General features: G+C 48.1%; 1 protein-coding gene across 14 annotated transcripts in view; it reads left to right on the top strand.

Annotated features, from left to right (window-relative positions):
• PIP5K1C (phosphatidylinositol-4-phosphate 5-kinase type 1 gamma) overlaps nt 1–15,909 on the top strand; it is a 47,062-nt gene that overhangs the window by 18,115 nt on the left and 13,038 nt on the right. For all 14 annotated transcript variants that reach the window (XR_008747266.1, XM_055804391.1, XM_055804387.1 and 11 more), the window contains exons 2-8: nt 7,039–7,070; nt 9,278–9,364; nt 9,672–9,802; nt 10,428–10,545; nt 12,496–12,648; nt 14,717–15,016; nt 15,517–15,722. Coding sequence is in view for 13 of the 14 variants with exons in the window: in XM_055804391.1 (XP_055660366.1) it covers nt 7,039–7,070; nt 9,278–9,364; nt 9,672–9,802; nt 10,428–10,545; nt 12,496–12,648; nt 14,717–15,016; nt 15,517–15,722 (1,027 nt within the window). In the remaining variant the exon portion in view is untranslated. The remainder of the gene's footprint in view (nt 1–7,038; nt 7,071–9,277; nt 9,365–9,671; nt 9,803–10,427; nt 10,546–12,495; nt 12,649–14,716; nt 15,017–15,516; nt 15,723–15,909) is intronic.

Genomic DNA, 15,909 nt, shown 5'->3' with positions numbered 1-15,909 from the left:
CTGTGTTCAGATAAGACTGCACCTTCCCCATCTAGCAGATGTTCGCCTGAACATCCCACTGGATTGCATAATTACAGAGTTGAACGTGGAGCTGAGCGGGCTGCAGCCCTTTCCGCTGCTGGGTGTCAGCTATTGTGTGCTCCTCTTGATGAGATTTTTGGTTTGCTTTTTTGTTGGCTCTGTCGCATGGTTCAGGCTAGGCACTCCAAAACTGTCCTTTTTTTATTTTATTTTTTTCTACGTGCAGCTGATCCAAGACAAGAAAACAAATCAGTTCTTTTTAAATTTCATTTCCCTGGTCTTGTCCTGCTCATTCCTCACTGTAATTGGGCTTCGGTGCTGTAAGCGCTTTTCGGGTTTTCTGGTGAGTTGTCAAGGAAACGTTTTAGCATGGTATGTCCTGGCTCAGCAGCGTGGCTCCCCGAGGAGGGATGCACCGGGGATGAAATCCGCACCTGCAGCTGAGGGAGGAATTTGTTAACTCCCTGCCTGCATCTTTAGCTTCTGCCCTGCCTCCTGAGCTGGGATAAACAGATTTATTTCTGAGGCAGAAAGATTTTCTTGAGGGGGGCACCCCCACCCCCCAATAACTGCAAATAAAATAGGCTGGTAGGTGCCTTTACTGCAGAATCATCCTGTTCTGGCGGTCCCTGGCCGCGGTGGTGTTCCGTAAGCTGGATGCTTTGAGCGGTCCTGGCTGGGATGTATAATGCAGGGCTTAAATCGTCTGATCCCTGGCAGGGTGCTGGCAAGGGAGCAGCTGCTGGGGCTTGGGGTTTGGAAGCCTGGAGGGAGTGGCTGGGGCAGGACTGGCTGTGGGGCTCACTGCGGGTTCGGGGCACGCTGGGTGGCTTCCTGCCGCCCACCCACCTTGTTTGATGGAAGAGCTGGTGTAGATGGAAACTGCCCGGGTTGGAAAGGAGGGAGTGAGCTGTGTCACTGCTGAGGAGGTATCAGAGCAGTGCCCTGAGGCCCCGTCCTACCTCGCTGGTACATTAAGCTCTCCTTTAATTTGTACAAGCCATGCCATTCCTTTCCCTAACGACTTTATGCTCAAGTAAACAAGACCAAAGCCATGGGGAAGAGAGTGCAGCAGATGAAGTTGGTGCAGATCATGGTTGGCAAATGTCATCTTCCCTCCACAAAGTGGAGGTGGTTCCTGCATGCTTGAAACGGCAAAAGGAGGCACGGAGCTGGTGTGGGCGGCGAGCGGGAGCAGAGGACAGGGATCAGAGCAGGGCAGCCAAGGTGGAATTAAATGGGATTACTTATCTCTGGCTGCTCCTGGTAGTCCGGTCTGAATAGTGCCTGGCGCAGCCAGCATTTCTGTGTCTGCAAATAACTGATGGACTTTGGATGGTGACTGAACTGTCCTGAGGAATGTGGAGCTACCTGTGCTGCAGGAGCCTTGGAGCAGGGTCTCTCTTCCCCCTTGCCATGCTTATCCGTAGGGATGGAGCGAGGCGGGCTAACCGGTGTGGGGAGAGTTCAGGCTGCCTTCAGCCAGCGCAATTTTGGCGTAGATGATCCCTGAAATCATGCAGTGGGTCAGCAAGTATTCTAGGGGAAAATGGATAAATTTTGGTATCAAAGCTACTGGTAGCATGTAGATTCTATGTAACAAGGAGAATTTAGCTCAAATTGCTTTATTTTCATATTGTTTCTACAAGGTCTCCACTGGCAGCAGCAGCTGTCCGTGCCCGGGGTCGGCTACAGCTCTTTCTGTCGAGAGATGCTGCATTTAAGGGGGAGGGGGGGAAGCCCACAGTTTTTATTTAGTATTCTGGCTTACTTGATGTTTCTCTTATAGGAAGAAAATGTTTTTAATGCTCAGAAGTAGGTCACCCTGGGTGCCTGGGAGGAGCAGGTTGTAAATAGCTGCCTTCTCCAGGAGGTTGCTGAGAGTCTGGCTTCTGCTCCATGTCATGTCCCTTCCTCTCTGACTGCCCTGGGCTGCCCCATCCTGCGAGCCGGGAGCCGAAGCCACACGTTTTGAGTGCAAGAAGAAATTCAGAGGCTGCTTTCTGCCTTTTCCTTTTGCTAGGGGCTGACGCTCGTGCCCCCTCCTTGGGAAGCCCCGGCTGGCTGCCTGTGCTAGCTCAGATGCTGCTTCTCAGCTGAGATGTGTTTTCTGGCATCTCTTGAATTGCCTCCCTCCCCTTTAATTTTACCTTTTTTTTTATCAGCAGTCCCTTATGGGAAGTAACAGCTGTCTCTTCTGATGGATATGTTTAATTTCCAGCCTTTCCCTCTGTATTTCAACTGCAACACATCTGCTACACGTGTTAACAGCCTTCAACTTTCACAGCTCGTGCCTTAGCTCTCTGTTTCTTAATGCTTTTGCACATAATGCATTGACCAGACGGGGCCACATTTAGACCAGTCTGATTGAACAATAAATCATAGCATCCTGGTTGCAGTCTTCACCTCCTCTTATTGTCTAAATGGGTTGCTCAGGTGCGTTGTGTTATCATCTTCTCAATCAAATAAGTGTAAAATTAGATCCAGACCTCCATCAGCGCATGTATGACTTGTCAGAATTTTACAGCTTTCTCGCAGATTAGGCTGGGTTAGTATTAAACGTCAATTTTGCAAAGGCTACTGCCAGTTCATTAGTTTAAAAATAAAGAACAAATAAATAAAAAAAACCCAACAACAAATGTAAACAGCTGGTCTGGTGGTCTTGGAGGACTGTACTTTGGAAACCAGTTATGTTTGACTGCAGTTGCTACTCCTCCAACGGAGCGAGTGACAAACAGTCTCTACTGTGTTGCATTTTTGGAGGGGTCGTGTTGGTACAGCATTCAGCTGAAAAGCTTACGTGGTGTCTATATTCTAATGTATTTTTAGTTGCAGTCACATTGTATATCTCCTCGTAAACACTTTTAATAAAAGCTTTGCTTTATTAAGATGCAGCACCATCTCGGACTGGAAAAAGGGGTCCAGATAAATCTACCAGTTATTCAAATTTGCTTTGACTTCTCTAGAGCACTGTAAACCATCAAATACTTATAAATATACATTTGTATACATCTGTCTTATAAAGAAGGCTTCTTTATTAGATCTTAAACAAGACTTTTGCTGGATGTTTGTAAACCTTGTTAAGAAATTCCTTTTCAGTGGATAGAAGCCTCTTTCAGCTCTAGCCAGGTTTAGAGGGGGTTTGCTAGTTTAGCTGGTTTTGAGAGAGCCCAGTGACTTCCCCCTCACCCCCTGATTAATTTCTAAAATGTATTCTCTGCAGGTAAATGAAACTTGAAACCTCTGGTTTTAACTTGAACTCATTCTAAATTGTGGACTGCAAGGGTGATATTTTCGGGTTTTCATGAGTTTGCTTTCAAGGCCAAAGATTTGATGGTATTTATTAATTTATTTTTTTAACAACTGAACTTGACATCACTTGCGTTTCCCTGACAACAGTGTCTAGAGAGGCTGTGGGCTGGGAGAAGCCAAGGGGGCTGGTCTCATCCCAGCCCTGCACCGTTCCCTGAGTTCAGATGCCCCGATGAGGCCAGCTGATGAACCTGGTAACGATGAGTGTTCCCATCACGAGTGGGAGCCCTCCTGGCAGCCTGTGGTGTCCTTTGCTTATTGGGAGCGAGTGACCAAGCATCTGTAAATGGGGGGTGAAGGGCCTAGAAAGGGCTGAACACCCATTTGTTGACCCAGTATATCGTGTAAGAAAACCAGGTTGTGGCATCTTGTGTAGGTTTATGCTCCTCTGGTGTGGTAGAGCTAAAACTCGAGAGTCCTTTCTATGTCGGGTAGTAAATGTGCAGAGGGTTTCCAGGAGGAAATTAATCCTCATCCTGTGGGGTGGCAGGGATGGACAAGTGCTGTGGCTGTGAATAGAGAGGCATATGGAAAAAAAAAATAAAATTAGACACTAAATCAGAGATGGGAACTGCTGAGTGCTACAACCGAAGCGTTCATTTCTGAGGCTCTAGAGGAGCTCGAGTGTTGGCACAGGGTCGACTCAAAGCCGTGCACAGATGAGAAGACAAACTGAAGGCAGCAGGCTGAGCATGTATGAGAAATGCAAAACCCAGGCACGAGCTGGAGGCAGGGCAGAAAGCTGGGGTTTCACCCCGGGGTTCCCCTACCCGAGCTGCTCATCACGTTTCTGAATACACCCTTGCTAAGATGCACCAAATCGGATAAGAATCATTTCAATTAGCTTGTTAGGTGTTGAAACTTGCCATAGTAGAGCTCCTGTTCCCTGCAAACCTGAGTGCTGTCTCTCGTGGCTGCATAGCCCCTGAAGCTGGAGTTAAATCAGTTTTCACAAGGCCATCTGTCAGCTTGTTTGAGACAAGCACAGCAGAGTGCTGGGCACTGAGTAGCCAGTGGAAAATTATTAGGGTTTTTTTTTTCTTTCTTCATTTTCTGCCTGGACAAGTTGATTTTATAAAGCTGATTTTTGAGGTGGGGGTGGGGATGCATGGGGAGGGAGGTTTTGTGTTGGGGATGCTCTTGTCTACCTGAAGCATCGTTTCTCCTGGAGATCCACAGTTCTTCGCCTCTGGTACCTTCCCTTTGTGCGGGTAGTTGGTGTTGATTCCACATTTGGTACGTGTACAGCAGCAGACACTTAAAAGCTGGGAATGAAAGCGGCTTGTGGTAATTATCACAAAATTAAAGATAATCTCCTGCTCTGGAATTGTGACAAAGTGCAGAAAAGAGATTAGTGCAGTCGGAGAGCCGGCACAGCCGTGGCAGGGAGAGTGCGGTCTCCCTGGCCCAGCGCCCTCTTGCCCACGTTGTGTTCCCAGCGATTTCCAGCTTGGAGCAGAGTTTGTCCCTTGGGGTTCTTCTGTGGCCTTGAGTTGCCACTCCAGCTCATGCCCTGAAAGTTTGTTAGCCAGATTCTCACTTAGTGCCATACCTCCTGCTCCCCTGGCCATTGCGTGGCATTTTGATGAACGGTCATAAAATTGTGTTGTCTTAAGTCAAAGAACTGATTTATTTTATTTTTTTTTTTTGTCCCCCTGGAAAAAACACCCTGATGCAGGGTCAGAGCTAGCGGTGTGGCCCGCTGAGCTGCCTGTGGGCGCAGTCCCGAGGAGCTGGAGGGGCTTACAGGGTTTGACATCACCCATCCTGTGCGGTGAGCACCCATGTGGGCAGCAGCCCCTTGGCCGAGAGATGCCCAACCCAGGTGGGCGATGGAGGGGAGCTGCTTTGCACCCCTGAGGGGTCCCTGCCCCACTCACCACCTATCCTTCTGTCTGGGGTGGGATCGTGCGATGCAGCTTGCGTGGAGGGAGCAGGATTGCAGACCCCTTGCTGCAGTCCTGTATTCCTGTTCCTGATGCAAAACCTGGGCACTAGAGGGGACAGTTTAAACCAAAACCAGTCAATCTTCCCCTGCTCCTCTGGCTTTGCTGTGGGCCAAGCTGCTGGGCTGGGCAGATCCATCGCAGACACTCAATACCCCATGGCCAGGACCCGTTTTGCACCAGACGGTCCCCAGCTTGCAGAGAACAGGATGGTGAGAGAACCTCAGCACTTCTGACAGAGAGCAGTTTAGTCTCCCCTGTGACCACCAAGGGGGTTTTGTTGTTTTGTTTTTTTTTCTCCTTCCCAGCATCTGAAATGTTTCCTGAAATATAACTGAATCTCACGCTCCCAGCATTATTGTCATCTGGAGAGCATCGTGCTCCTGTTACGCTCAGCTTCTTGCACACGCTCCTTTCGAAACAAGCCCTAAAGCAGCGCTGCTTGTATTTGAGGAGATTGAGCAGTTACCCCAGCTAACCCATCATAGTTCCTCCTTGACCAAATCGGGGGGGGGGGGGGGGGGGGGGGGGACGACCCTCTGGGGCTTTTCCTGCTCTCCAGCTGGGGGGGCTGGACATCTCCTGCTCCCCCTGGAGGGCGACCACCCCCCAGCTTGTGTAGTTATCCCTCTGGAGTGGGGGCAGTTGTGTGCCAGCAGGTAGCTGGATTATCTACGTGTTGTCCTCGAGTGGGGACTAGTGGGGGGCTTTAGCCTTTCTCCTTCGCAGCCAGTGGGGGGCTTTAGCCTTTCTCCTTCGCAGCCAAAACTCCAGGTCAGTCCACGGTCCCCTGCGAAATTAAGTCCTTTCTAAAAGATTGTGGGATGCTTAATGATCTGTGGTTGCAGCAACACTTCAGATAGGAGCAGGGAGCAGCAGACTCGTACCTGGAAACAGACAGCCTGAAATCTGTCGCTTGGGTTTGTGTCCTTTGCAAATGGGTTTCGCTCCTGATACCTGGGCTGGGTGTGCAGGGGGGCCAGGGAGCTGCCTCGGCAGGGGACGTGGTGCTGCCGGGATGGGGTGCTGAGCTCTTCTTAAGCATCTCTTGGTCCTTGTTCGTCATGGCTCTCTGGAGTCAGCCGGGCTGGAGGTTGTGGTCCCACGTGTGGGTCGGTGAACACCTCGTGGGACTGGCAGCAGAGGAGCCTCTCATCCCTGTTGCCTAAAAATACGGAGCTACTTGCAGACTGGGGCTTGCACTAGGAAATGAGAAGATGGCCTCGTGTTGGAGGAAGGTTTGGACTCACGTTTCCAACACTGATTATCTATCTAAAAGCTTTAGGCAAAATCCTCATTTCGCACCGTTTGCTGTAATGGTGACTTCTCCCAAAGGCAGTGGTTGAGATAAATGATGCGTTCATTTTTGCAATATATTTGGACATCAGGTTCTATAAATAGATTCAATTATCAATATAGTTTGTCAAGTGTCTCTCTGGGCCTCTGGATGTGGCTGGCTCTTCGGTGTAGCATGGACCTATTACTTACGGTGCAGCAGGGATTTACAAGAACTCTCTGCTGAAGCCTCTAGGAAACATTGCCAGGAAGAACTGTGCGTCTCTGTGCTTCTGAATATGAAATTTTGGGTGACCCCTAAAACTTCAGACTCCTGCACTAGTGAAACTGAAAACTGAGCAAAAAATCAGCTGCTTTGAAGGCTTTACAGCTCGCTTGAAGAGCAAAGCATTAGACTGTGTTCTTGGTGCTTTTTTTTTTCTGTGTCTCTTCTTTTACTGATGCTCTTCCTTTCTCTCCTCAGGTCTGGCACCGAAGAAGGCAGCCATCACCGAGGTGAGATGTGTAAAGCTGGCCTTGAAAATCCCGTGTTGAGAAATAAAAATGCAGAGCTCTAGAAAACACTTCTGCCTGACCTTTTTTGAGCAAAGCCAGATTTCTAAATACTTTTAAGATTACTGAAAATGTGATATTTGTTATCTGGGACAAAGAAAATGAGTGGGGTAGGTCTCTGGAGTCCCTGTATTGGCATCACCACAGCCGCCGCGGGGATGTGAAGGGGTTATGCCCACCACACGGCCAATTTTAGGTCTGTAAGTGGCCGAGGGCTCCTCTTCCACCCCAGAAGCTGAAGGTGATAAACGGAGGGTCTCTATCTTGGGCATCTCCAGGGCTCTGTGTTGGGTCTCACCCACCCCTGGGAGCGAGTCAAGGCTGTAATTTGTGAAGCCGTAAAATAGGGGAACATCTCAAGGGGCTGATCTTCTCACGCATAATCCAGGTCGCAGGTTGCTGAATCACTGTTACCTTCTGGAGCAAAACTCTTCACAGTTGGCAGCAGGGAATCTAGTAGGAGGATCCGTGCTTGAAAGCTGTTCCCTGAAACCCACACTCCTGGTTTAGGGCATCGTGTTCAAATGATTTTTGTTTGATCTAATTTTATGTCACACGCCTTTACATTACTCACCTGGGATGATGAGCGTTTGTATGCCTTAATAGCTAAATCTTCCTGCCAGGAATGTGAGACTTGATTATTATTTTTTTTGCCTGTCCAGAAATACACGTAGTAGGAAGTTCAAATTCTGTGGAAGTTAATTGCTTTGTTCAGGGCACATATAGCCCCGCTTTTTCTTGCCCTGGAAGGTCACAGGTAGAGCAAGAGACTGTGGAAGAGAATTCTGTTACTGCATTTCATAGGAGGGAAATCCCTTAACTGGTACCTGTGTCCGTTGATCGCTTTGAGAGGATGATGATGAGCCACGTGGTGAGGCAGGACGATACAGCTTGAGCTTGCATGTAATAGGATGCGGCTTGTTGGTTAGAAGCTGCAAGGAAAGGATAAGCTGCACTGCTAATCACGACTGCTTGGAGGAGTGCTCAGAAGCAAAAGCCTGGCTGCACTAAATGTTTAAAACGGGGTAGGAAATCGGATTTTTTTTGAAGGAGAAATCAGACTTCCCCTCAGTACGAGGAGTACAAGCAGTTTGACCAGAAATAGCTGCAAGCTTTTGATTAAAAGCTAAAACACAAAGAACTTCTGTAGCCTGAACAAAATTATCCATTGTCTGCTGTAGACATCAGTCCTGAGAGATGGGCCTGTGTGGTGCTTGAGAGAGACAGTGACATAATATTGTCATTTGGGAAGTGACCTTGGATCTCTTAAAGGAACATTCAAGGCCTGGCTGTTCTTTAATGTAAAAACCCCTTAAGTGTTTCTGGGGGCTCACCAGCAGCTTTAGCCATCTGCTGGGCTCCGCAGTCACCTGGGGTCACAGAAGGAGCTGCGTGGAATTCCACAGAACACGGGTCCGTTGGCTTGTTGAAGGGTGCAGCCACAGCCTGCTCCTTCCTTGACGGGTAAAAAAAAGGTCCAGGCAGACTCAGAGGAAGAAGAGGAGGAGAACAGGAGTAGGTTTGTTCTCACTCTGGAGTGCTGGCAGTCCTGTAGAGTTTCTGTAAACTCTGCAAAACTTCAGGAGAAGCTGTTACTGCAGTTCACCCCGTGTGGGCTCGTCCTTTGAATTGTAAACAAATGAGATCTCACTCGAATGGGTTCTCTCCACGTGAAAGCAGGCATGGTGCTGTGTTGTCCCTGTCATCTGTCTCTTATTTCTCCCGTGAAGCACCATGTATTGGTAGGACACCTGAGGGCATTGGATTTTTAAGAATAAAATTCTCTTGCTGTTTGATTTAATACAGCGCTGTTTTAAATCAATGAGAAACAGCGGTCAAGCAGCGGGGGAATCTTGGCAGCTGGGAAGCAAGCAGATCTTTTCCAGAGCTCAGCATCTTTGGGGGTTCTGCCCAGTTGGTACTAAGGGTGTCAGTCTTGAGGGATGGTTCTGTAATTCAAACAGCCTTGTTTAAAGCGTGCTGGTGCCAGTTACACCTTTTTGCATGGCGTGTTTTTTTCTCCACTGGTAGAGCGCGATCCCTCTGTCCTTTATGACCGCAATAATGTGGTTGTGCCTGTGCTGCTTTGCTTGTTCTTCTCTGCCAGCTCAGCTTCTGTTCTGGGCTTTAGCCGTGCTCTTTCCTTGCAGGGACCATCGTTACCAGGACAGCCTGGCCAAGGAAAGAAGATAGGTCATCGGGGTGTTGATGCTTCTGGTGAAACCACCTACAAAAAGGTTTGGTTTTGCGGAGTGGGGAGTGGCAGCTACGTGTAGGTGGCAGGCTGAGAAAGGAAGGTGGGGCCCAGTAGTTACCAGTCTGATGTAGATTTTATGCAGCACCCTTGTACCACGTAATCTTGCAAACAGCAAACCTGGAAGCCTTAATCCATCTCTCTAGCAGCTGGTTGAAGTTGTTTAGCATTATGTGGTGCCCCAGAGGACCCCACAGAAGTCATAGGCATGACTGTAGTGTAGTATAGGGGACACTAGCTGCAATAATTTGCTGTGAAATGCTCACTGACTGCTCTTTTCTTTATGCCAGACCACCTCATCCACTCTGAAGGGCGCCATCCAGCTAGGGATTGGATATACCGTCGGCAATCTGAGCTCCAAGCCAGAGAGAGATGTCCTGATGCAGGACTTCTACGTGGTGGAGAGCATTTTTTTCCCAAGGTAAAGGAGACAGGGGAAACAAAACTAACAGATGAGTTATTTCTTTCCCTCTCACTTATTTTTTTCAAGAGAGCTTCCATCTGTCTTTAGATCACAGAGTTGGATTGCTCTGAATGTTTTAAATATGCATCCGTTACGCACAAACATACCAGTGGGAAGTGTTAGATTCTGCAGTGCACTGGCTTGCAAGGAAGTGCAATGTAAGGTGCAGTACTCTATGCTTGAGTTTAACCTTCCTACGTGCTTTTCTTTTTACCTGTCCATCTAGAATTTCTTCCCCAAAATGATACCACGTTTGAGCTGGAAGAAACTCATTCTGGGAGCTCTTTAACTCTGTGAATAAACAAAGCTCATAAAAGCCATATTCTCTGTGTAAATGTATTCTGCTTGCCAAGTGGTTGTTCCGTGTGCTCTTTGGAAACAGATTTTGGCAGATAATTTAAAACCGATTTTCCTGTTGTCCTGCCACGGAAGAAAGTTTTTTTTGTTGTTGTCGTTGTTGTTCCTAAGATGTCTTTTTGCAAGGCTCAGTTCATTTTAAATACATACAGTCACATCAAGGCAACTGTATGTCAGATGAATGGTAATACAGAGGTTCCGCTTATGCGATGTCTGTTTTGTGCAGCGAAGGAAGTAACCTCACCCCAGCTCACCATTATGCTGACTTCAGGTTCAAGACCTATGCACCAGTGGCTTTTCGGTACTTCCGAGAACTCTTTGGGATTCGTCCAGACGATTATTTGGTATGGATATACTTCTCTGTCTTTCCTCCTTTATTTGAGATGGTCTAGAGTAGCACAGGGAATTTGGCCCTAAAGCAAGGCTATCAGCAATTCTTGCCTAAAAGGGACAGAAAAGAGTTAAGGCATCGTTCTGGTTCCAGCAAGGAGTGGCCAGAGGCTGTGGATTTAGGGATTCTGCTCAGTTTTGGAGGAGATTCAGTGATGATCCCAGCAAGACCAGCACCGCTCAGCCCAAGTCTTCGTTTGCTAAGAGGTAGCTGCTGGCTTGCACCGGAGGGAAAGGAAACAATCTGCGTACCGTGTGTGATGTGTAAGCTATGCGATGGGGTTCCCTCTCTGTTGTTTGTGGTTACAATAATTTACTGTGTTTACAAGCAAAAGGGAGTTGTGTTCTGCTGGGTGCAACCCTGTAATGTCCCCTGGGGCTCTGAGGACAAAGATGGGAATTTTTCCTTGTGTACTCACTTGAGAGCTATGTGAGCATAGTTATTTTAATCATCTTACAAAGACAGAATGAAATACAGCTTGTTCTTGTGCTCAGAAAGCTCCTCAGAGCTGGAAAGGCTGTTTCTAAAACACCTAGTAGTGCAGGCTCTCTGGGCTTGGAGTGCACTGGGGCTGAGTTCGGTCCCTTGCGTGTATGTGATGTCCTGCTCCTTAGAAAAGGACAAGTTTGAACAGGCGAAGGTAACGCATCCAAACGAGTGCATGCCCTCCCTCTCTTTTAATAGCCCTTTTTTTCTGGCTTAAGCTGTAGACAGGGGTAATGGTAGCTGAACACCTACCAGTAGAAAGGAATCCGTGCCATTGCACGGTTTGACAGTAACAGTGGTCCCCATCAGTGCCATCCAAGATAATGCTGGCTGATTTGATGAGTGGTTCAAAACCTGGGTAAGGCAAAGAGCCTGCCTCAGTTGCAAAGGTCGTGGCTCTGATTTGTTGCTTCTGCTTCCCCTGATTGTCTCTTGCCTGCCATGGCAGCAAATGCCTTTAATTATGCATGAGATAATTAACTTGATAAAGTCTTAGATCATTAATCTGTGCAGGGCTGAAAGCTGTTTTCAGTACCTAATCAGAGCCATAAATTAAATGCTCATCATTATGTCCCTTACATACCCTACCTCCCTCTCCTTATCTTACCTCTTGCTGTGACTGCTCTGACGTGATACCGCCCTGAAGGCGCTCGACCTGCTCGGTTACCTTGGGGTTGGTACCTAGCTGCCGACACTTGTGCTTGCACTTTCTTCTTTTTGTTTGGTTTTTTTTTTCCTGCTGCTGCTGGGCAAATCTCATTTGAGGATCTGCTCTTTGCATACTGATATCTAGAAATATCCTCCCAGTTCAATTCCCAGTGCAGTACCCCTTGCTGCACTTACACAGCGCCGATCCTTCTTGTGTCTGGACACTGGTGTAATACTTTTCCTCTGTTTCTAGCAGGATCGAGGGGGTGAGACGTGGCTGTAAAAATCCACTCTTAACAGGGGGAGCACAAGGCCAGAGGGGGCTGCTGAGAACAGCCAGTGCATTGTGTTCTCTCCAGCACAGTGACACATGGTGCCCTGAGCAGACTGTCATATCTCCTAAAATCCTGTCTTTCCGTCTGCACTTGCAATAATGTGCTGAAAGAAGCCGAAATGTGATACACACACAATGGGGAAAGATAAGATGTCATTATGAAGCCTGGGTGTTACTGAAAGCAGATGATTAGCTTGATTCTGAGCAGTTGGGATGCTCTGAACTGTAATCGCAGTCTCTAATTGTAAATTGTCCATCAACTTTGCTGCTTAGACCTAACCTATAATGAAAATAGTTCTCACTTAAGCTTTTCTACCCCTTAATCTCGCAGGGAGACGGCATGCTGGTGAAAGCCCTCAAGGGCATAGAACTCAGCGTGCAATGAGTGGGGGCTAAAAACATCATCTTTTTTTTTTTTTTTCTTTTCTTCCCTAGTACTCATTATGTAATGAGCCTCTGATAGAGCTGTCAAACCCTGGTGCCAGTGGTTCCCTCTTCTATGTCACCAGCGATGATGAATTCATCATAAAAACTGTGATGCACAAGGAGGCTGAATTCCTACAGAAGCTCCTTCCTGGCTACTACATGGTGTGTATTACCCAGCACCTTGGACCAGTCTTGGGTTTGTAGCGGCAGCGTTTCTGTCCCAAACATTGCACGGGGCATGTCCTTCACCTGGGTTTCTTATGGCCTGCCAGCCCCGTGCCAGGGACGATGTTAAGTGTGTCATGAAGCCGGTCCCAGGAGCACAAACCCTGCCGACTGGTTGCAAACTCTGTGGGTAAACTTGAGGCAGGTAATTGTGCCACAGCTTCTAGGCATGTTCTGGCCTGAAAATGGCTTCTTAGATGTGTGTTTCTGAGTGTCCTTTTCCGAGCACTAGTTCATTCTTTCCTTGGCACCACACATCTGCCTCAGCCTGGCTTTGAGGATGGCTGTTGGTTGCAGGGACGCAACCACCGTGGTTTTGTGGGGAAACCACTGCCGTCCCTGGCCATCTCCCATGCCTGCTGTGTCGACAGAGTTGCTCTGAAGGCAGCTGCTGGCTCTCACTGGCTGCAGTACCAAGCTAAAACTCCCACGGGATCAGCCAGCTTTGCACATCCAGTCTGCTGCAGATCGTTGTTGCCTAAATCTCTAGCCTAGCAAGGCAATGTATCGAGACCCAGAGGACTTGCACGTGGTGATGAGCAGTAAACGGGAACCAAACCTGATCTTGTGGCACATAAACCAGGAGCTGTCTCCCTGTGTAACTGTGGGGAAGGGTCCAGCTCCGCAGATGAGGGCACCGACCGAGGAGAAGGTGGTTGCGAGGAACGCTAGTGCTGCCTCGTCTGTGTGTGTGTCACAGTGGATTTATGTGATCGTACACTGTTTCTATGAAAACACTTGCCTTGCTCAGTATTTACTGGGGAAAAATTGCCAAAGCAGGACAAGGTCTTGGGTGTCTATACAACTGACAGCCGGTCGCTTGCTTTTGCAAGTGATGCTCAAGTTCCTGGATGGGATGAGCTTTCTTGGAAAGTGTTGTCTGATGTATATAGTAAATCAAGTAGAGGGTTTTGAATGGACATTGGGGGAATTTTGGAATGGGAGTTGCACCATTGTCCTGAATTGTACCGTTGTCCTGGCTAGGAATCGGTGTAACGAATTAAACTGAACTTACCTGTCTGGAGCAGAGTTATGTACTACTTGTTGTAGCTTTCCAGTGTTTGTGGGTTCTTGTGGTGCTAACACAGGATCTCTCCGCTGTTCTTGGGAAACCCACCCAGGGTAAAAGGAGTCAGTGGAAAGGAAGCAGAGTGGTTTCATCCTGAGTTACTTTAAAGCTGGGCAAGTGCTGTTAGTGTTCGGTCTTGCCCTGCCTCCATTGCTTTTAGCTGGTACCACGTTGAGCGGTGCACTCCCAAAGAGGGCTCGCTCGTGTGCCTGGTTAGGTGAGATGAGAAGGGGCATGAAATTTTAATACAATCATGCTTCTGCCGTCTGTCAGAGAATCTGTCGGGTCTGTCCTTTCTTTTGTAGCGTGCAGAGATGTTCTGTTTCCTTCCAGACTTTCCCAAAGCTGAACAAGCGAATCATGCCTGTCATGTCATTCCTAATCATACCGCTGCCTAAAAAAAGGCCATGACAGCAGAGCAGGATATCCGTGCTCTCTGGCCAACTGTGTTTTATAAAGCAGCTCTGCAAAAGGAGGAGAAAATTTATGTTGTTTTGTTTAAAAAAATACCCTGTCCTTGGTTTATTCTGGGCCAGAGAACGGCTCTTGATTTCTGATGCTTCTGAAGAGATGAAGATAGCTGTTATTCTTAAACTTGAAGTTCCCACTCATTGTGTTTATTTCTCTTCCTGTTTGGTTTCCCATTTTTAGCTGCTGTTGCTGGGGAAAGTGGGGAATTTCCAGACTTGGTTATTTGCCCAGAGAGTGCTGAACGTCTCATTCCCTGTATTCAAGGCATAGTGGTATTTTCAGATCCTAAAGCCATTGAGATGTCAGAGTTTGTCAAACGTGTACAGTAAGCTTTCACGTAAAATCCAGAAAATCTGTATGTGAAGAATCCCTAGTCTGTTCCAAGGTCTGTTAACATGCTTTGTGTTGAACGCAGCAAGATTCTTCTGCCAAAATGACCTTTCCCCGTGCTTTTTTCCAACCCAGAATCTGAACCAGAACCCACGGACACTGCTGCCAAAGTTTTATGGACTGTACTGTGTGCAATCAGGGGGCAAAAACATCCGTGTGGTTGTGATGAACAACATTCTGCCTCGCGTGGTGAAAATGCACCTGAAATTTGACCTGAAAGGCTCAACCTATAAACGCCGGGCATCCAAGAAGGAAAAAGAAAAGTCCAGCCCTACGTACAAGGATCTAGATTTCATACAAGACATGCCCGAGGGCCTGATGTTGGATGCAGATACCTTCAGTGCATTGGTGAAAACGTTGCAACGAGACTGTCTGGTAAGGAGCGGGGCAGCTTGGGGAGCAAGTTAATGAAGTTCTGTGGCTCTTGAGCATGAGGAAGAGCAAATGTTTGAGAGCTTTGCTAATCTGCTAACCCCAAAGCAGGATAAATCCCTTCCGCTGCCCTTTTTCCTGAAAGCCAAGCAGTGGAGTTAGGTCTCCAGACAGCCTCTGGTGCATCAAATTGTGGCAGCCTGCTCCACTTGTCGCTGGTCTGTTGGGACCGAATACATTTTTCCTATGCAGTATGCAGCAGCTACCTGGTACAACAGTGTTATTTGCAAGCCTTCAGCCCTTTGGGTTGACTGTGGGATGGCCAAACTCTATGCAGTCAAGTCCAGAGATGACTGTTGGTTCAGAAACAAACGTTCAGGCTCTGGCAAAGGAGTTGTTAATGGGAATGTGGACGGGCTGTTCCGTGCTTTGGGGTCTGTGCTGTATTTGAGCTGCTGGCCTGATGTTTTGTCTTTGTTCTTAAACTCAATGCTAACCTATAGGTGTTGGAAAGTTTTAAAATCATGGACTACAGCCTCCTGCTTGGGGTTCATAACATAGACCAGCAAGAACGGGAGCGGCAGTCTGAGGGAGCCCACAGCACGTCTGATGAGAAGCGTCCTGTGGGGCAGAAGGCACTTTACTCCACGGCCATGGAGTCCATCCAGGGTGGGGCTGCCCGGGGGGAGTCCATAGACACAGACGACACGTAGGTGAAAACCTGGTTCGCTTGCGCTGCTGGGGGGGTGGAGGTGGGGTCGTTAATCCCTAATGAGGCCCGTGTGAGCTGTTAAGAGTAAGCATCTCTCCTGGGGGTTGTGGTACTGCTGCCAGTAAAGCAGTGTGGTGTGGAAGGGGGAAGCTGGCATGGGCAATACTTCTGGAAGACTCCAGCC

The sequence above is a fragment of the Falco peregrinus genome, chromosome 5, assembly GCF_023634155.1.
Source record: "Falco peregrinus isolate bFalPer1 chromosome 5, bFalPer1.pri, whole genome shotgun sequence".
Taxonomy (NCBI): domain Eukaryota; kingdom Metazoa; phylum Chordata; class Aves; order Falconiformes; family Falconidae; genus Falco; species Falco peregrinus.
This window is presented reverse-complemented; position numbering and strand designations above follow the sequence as displayed.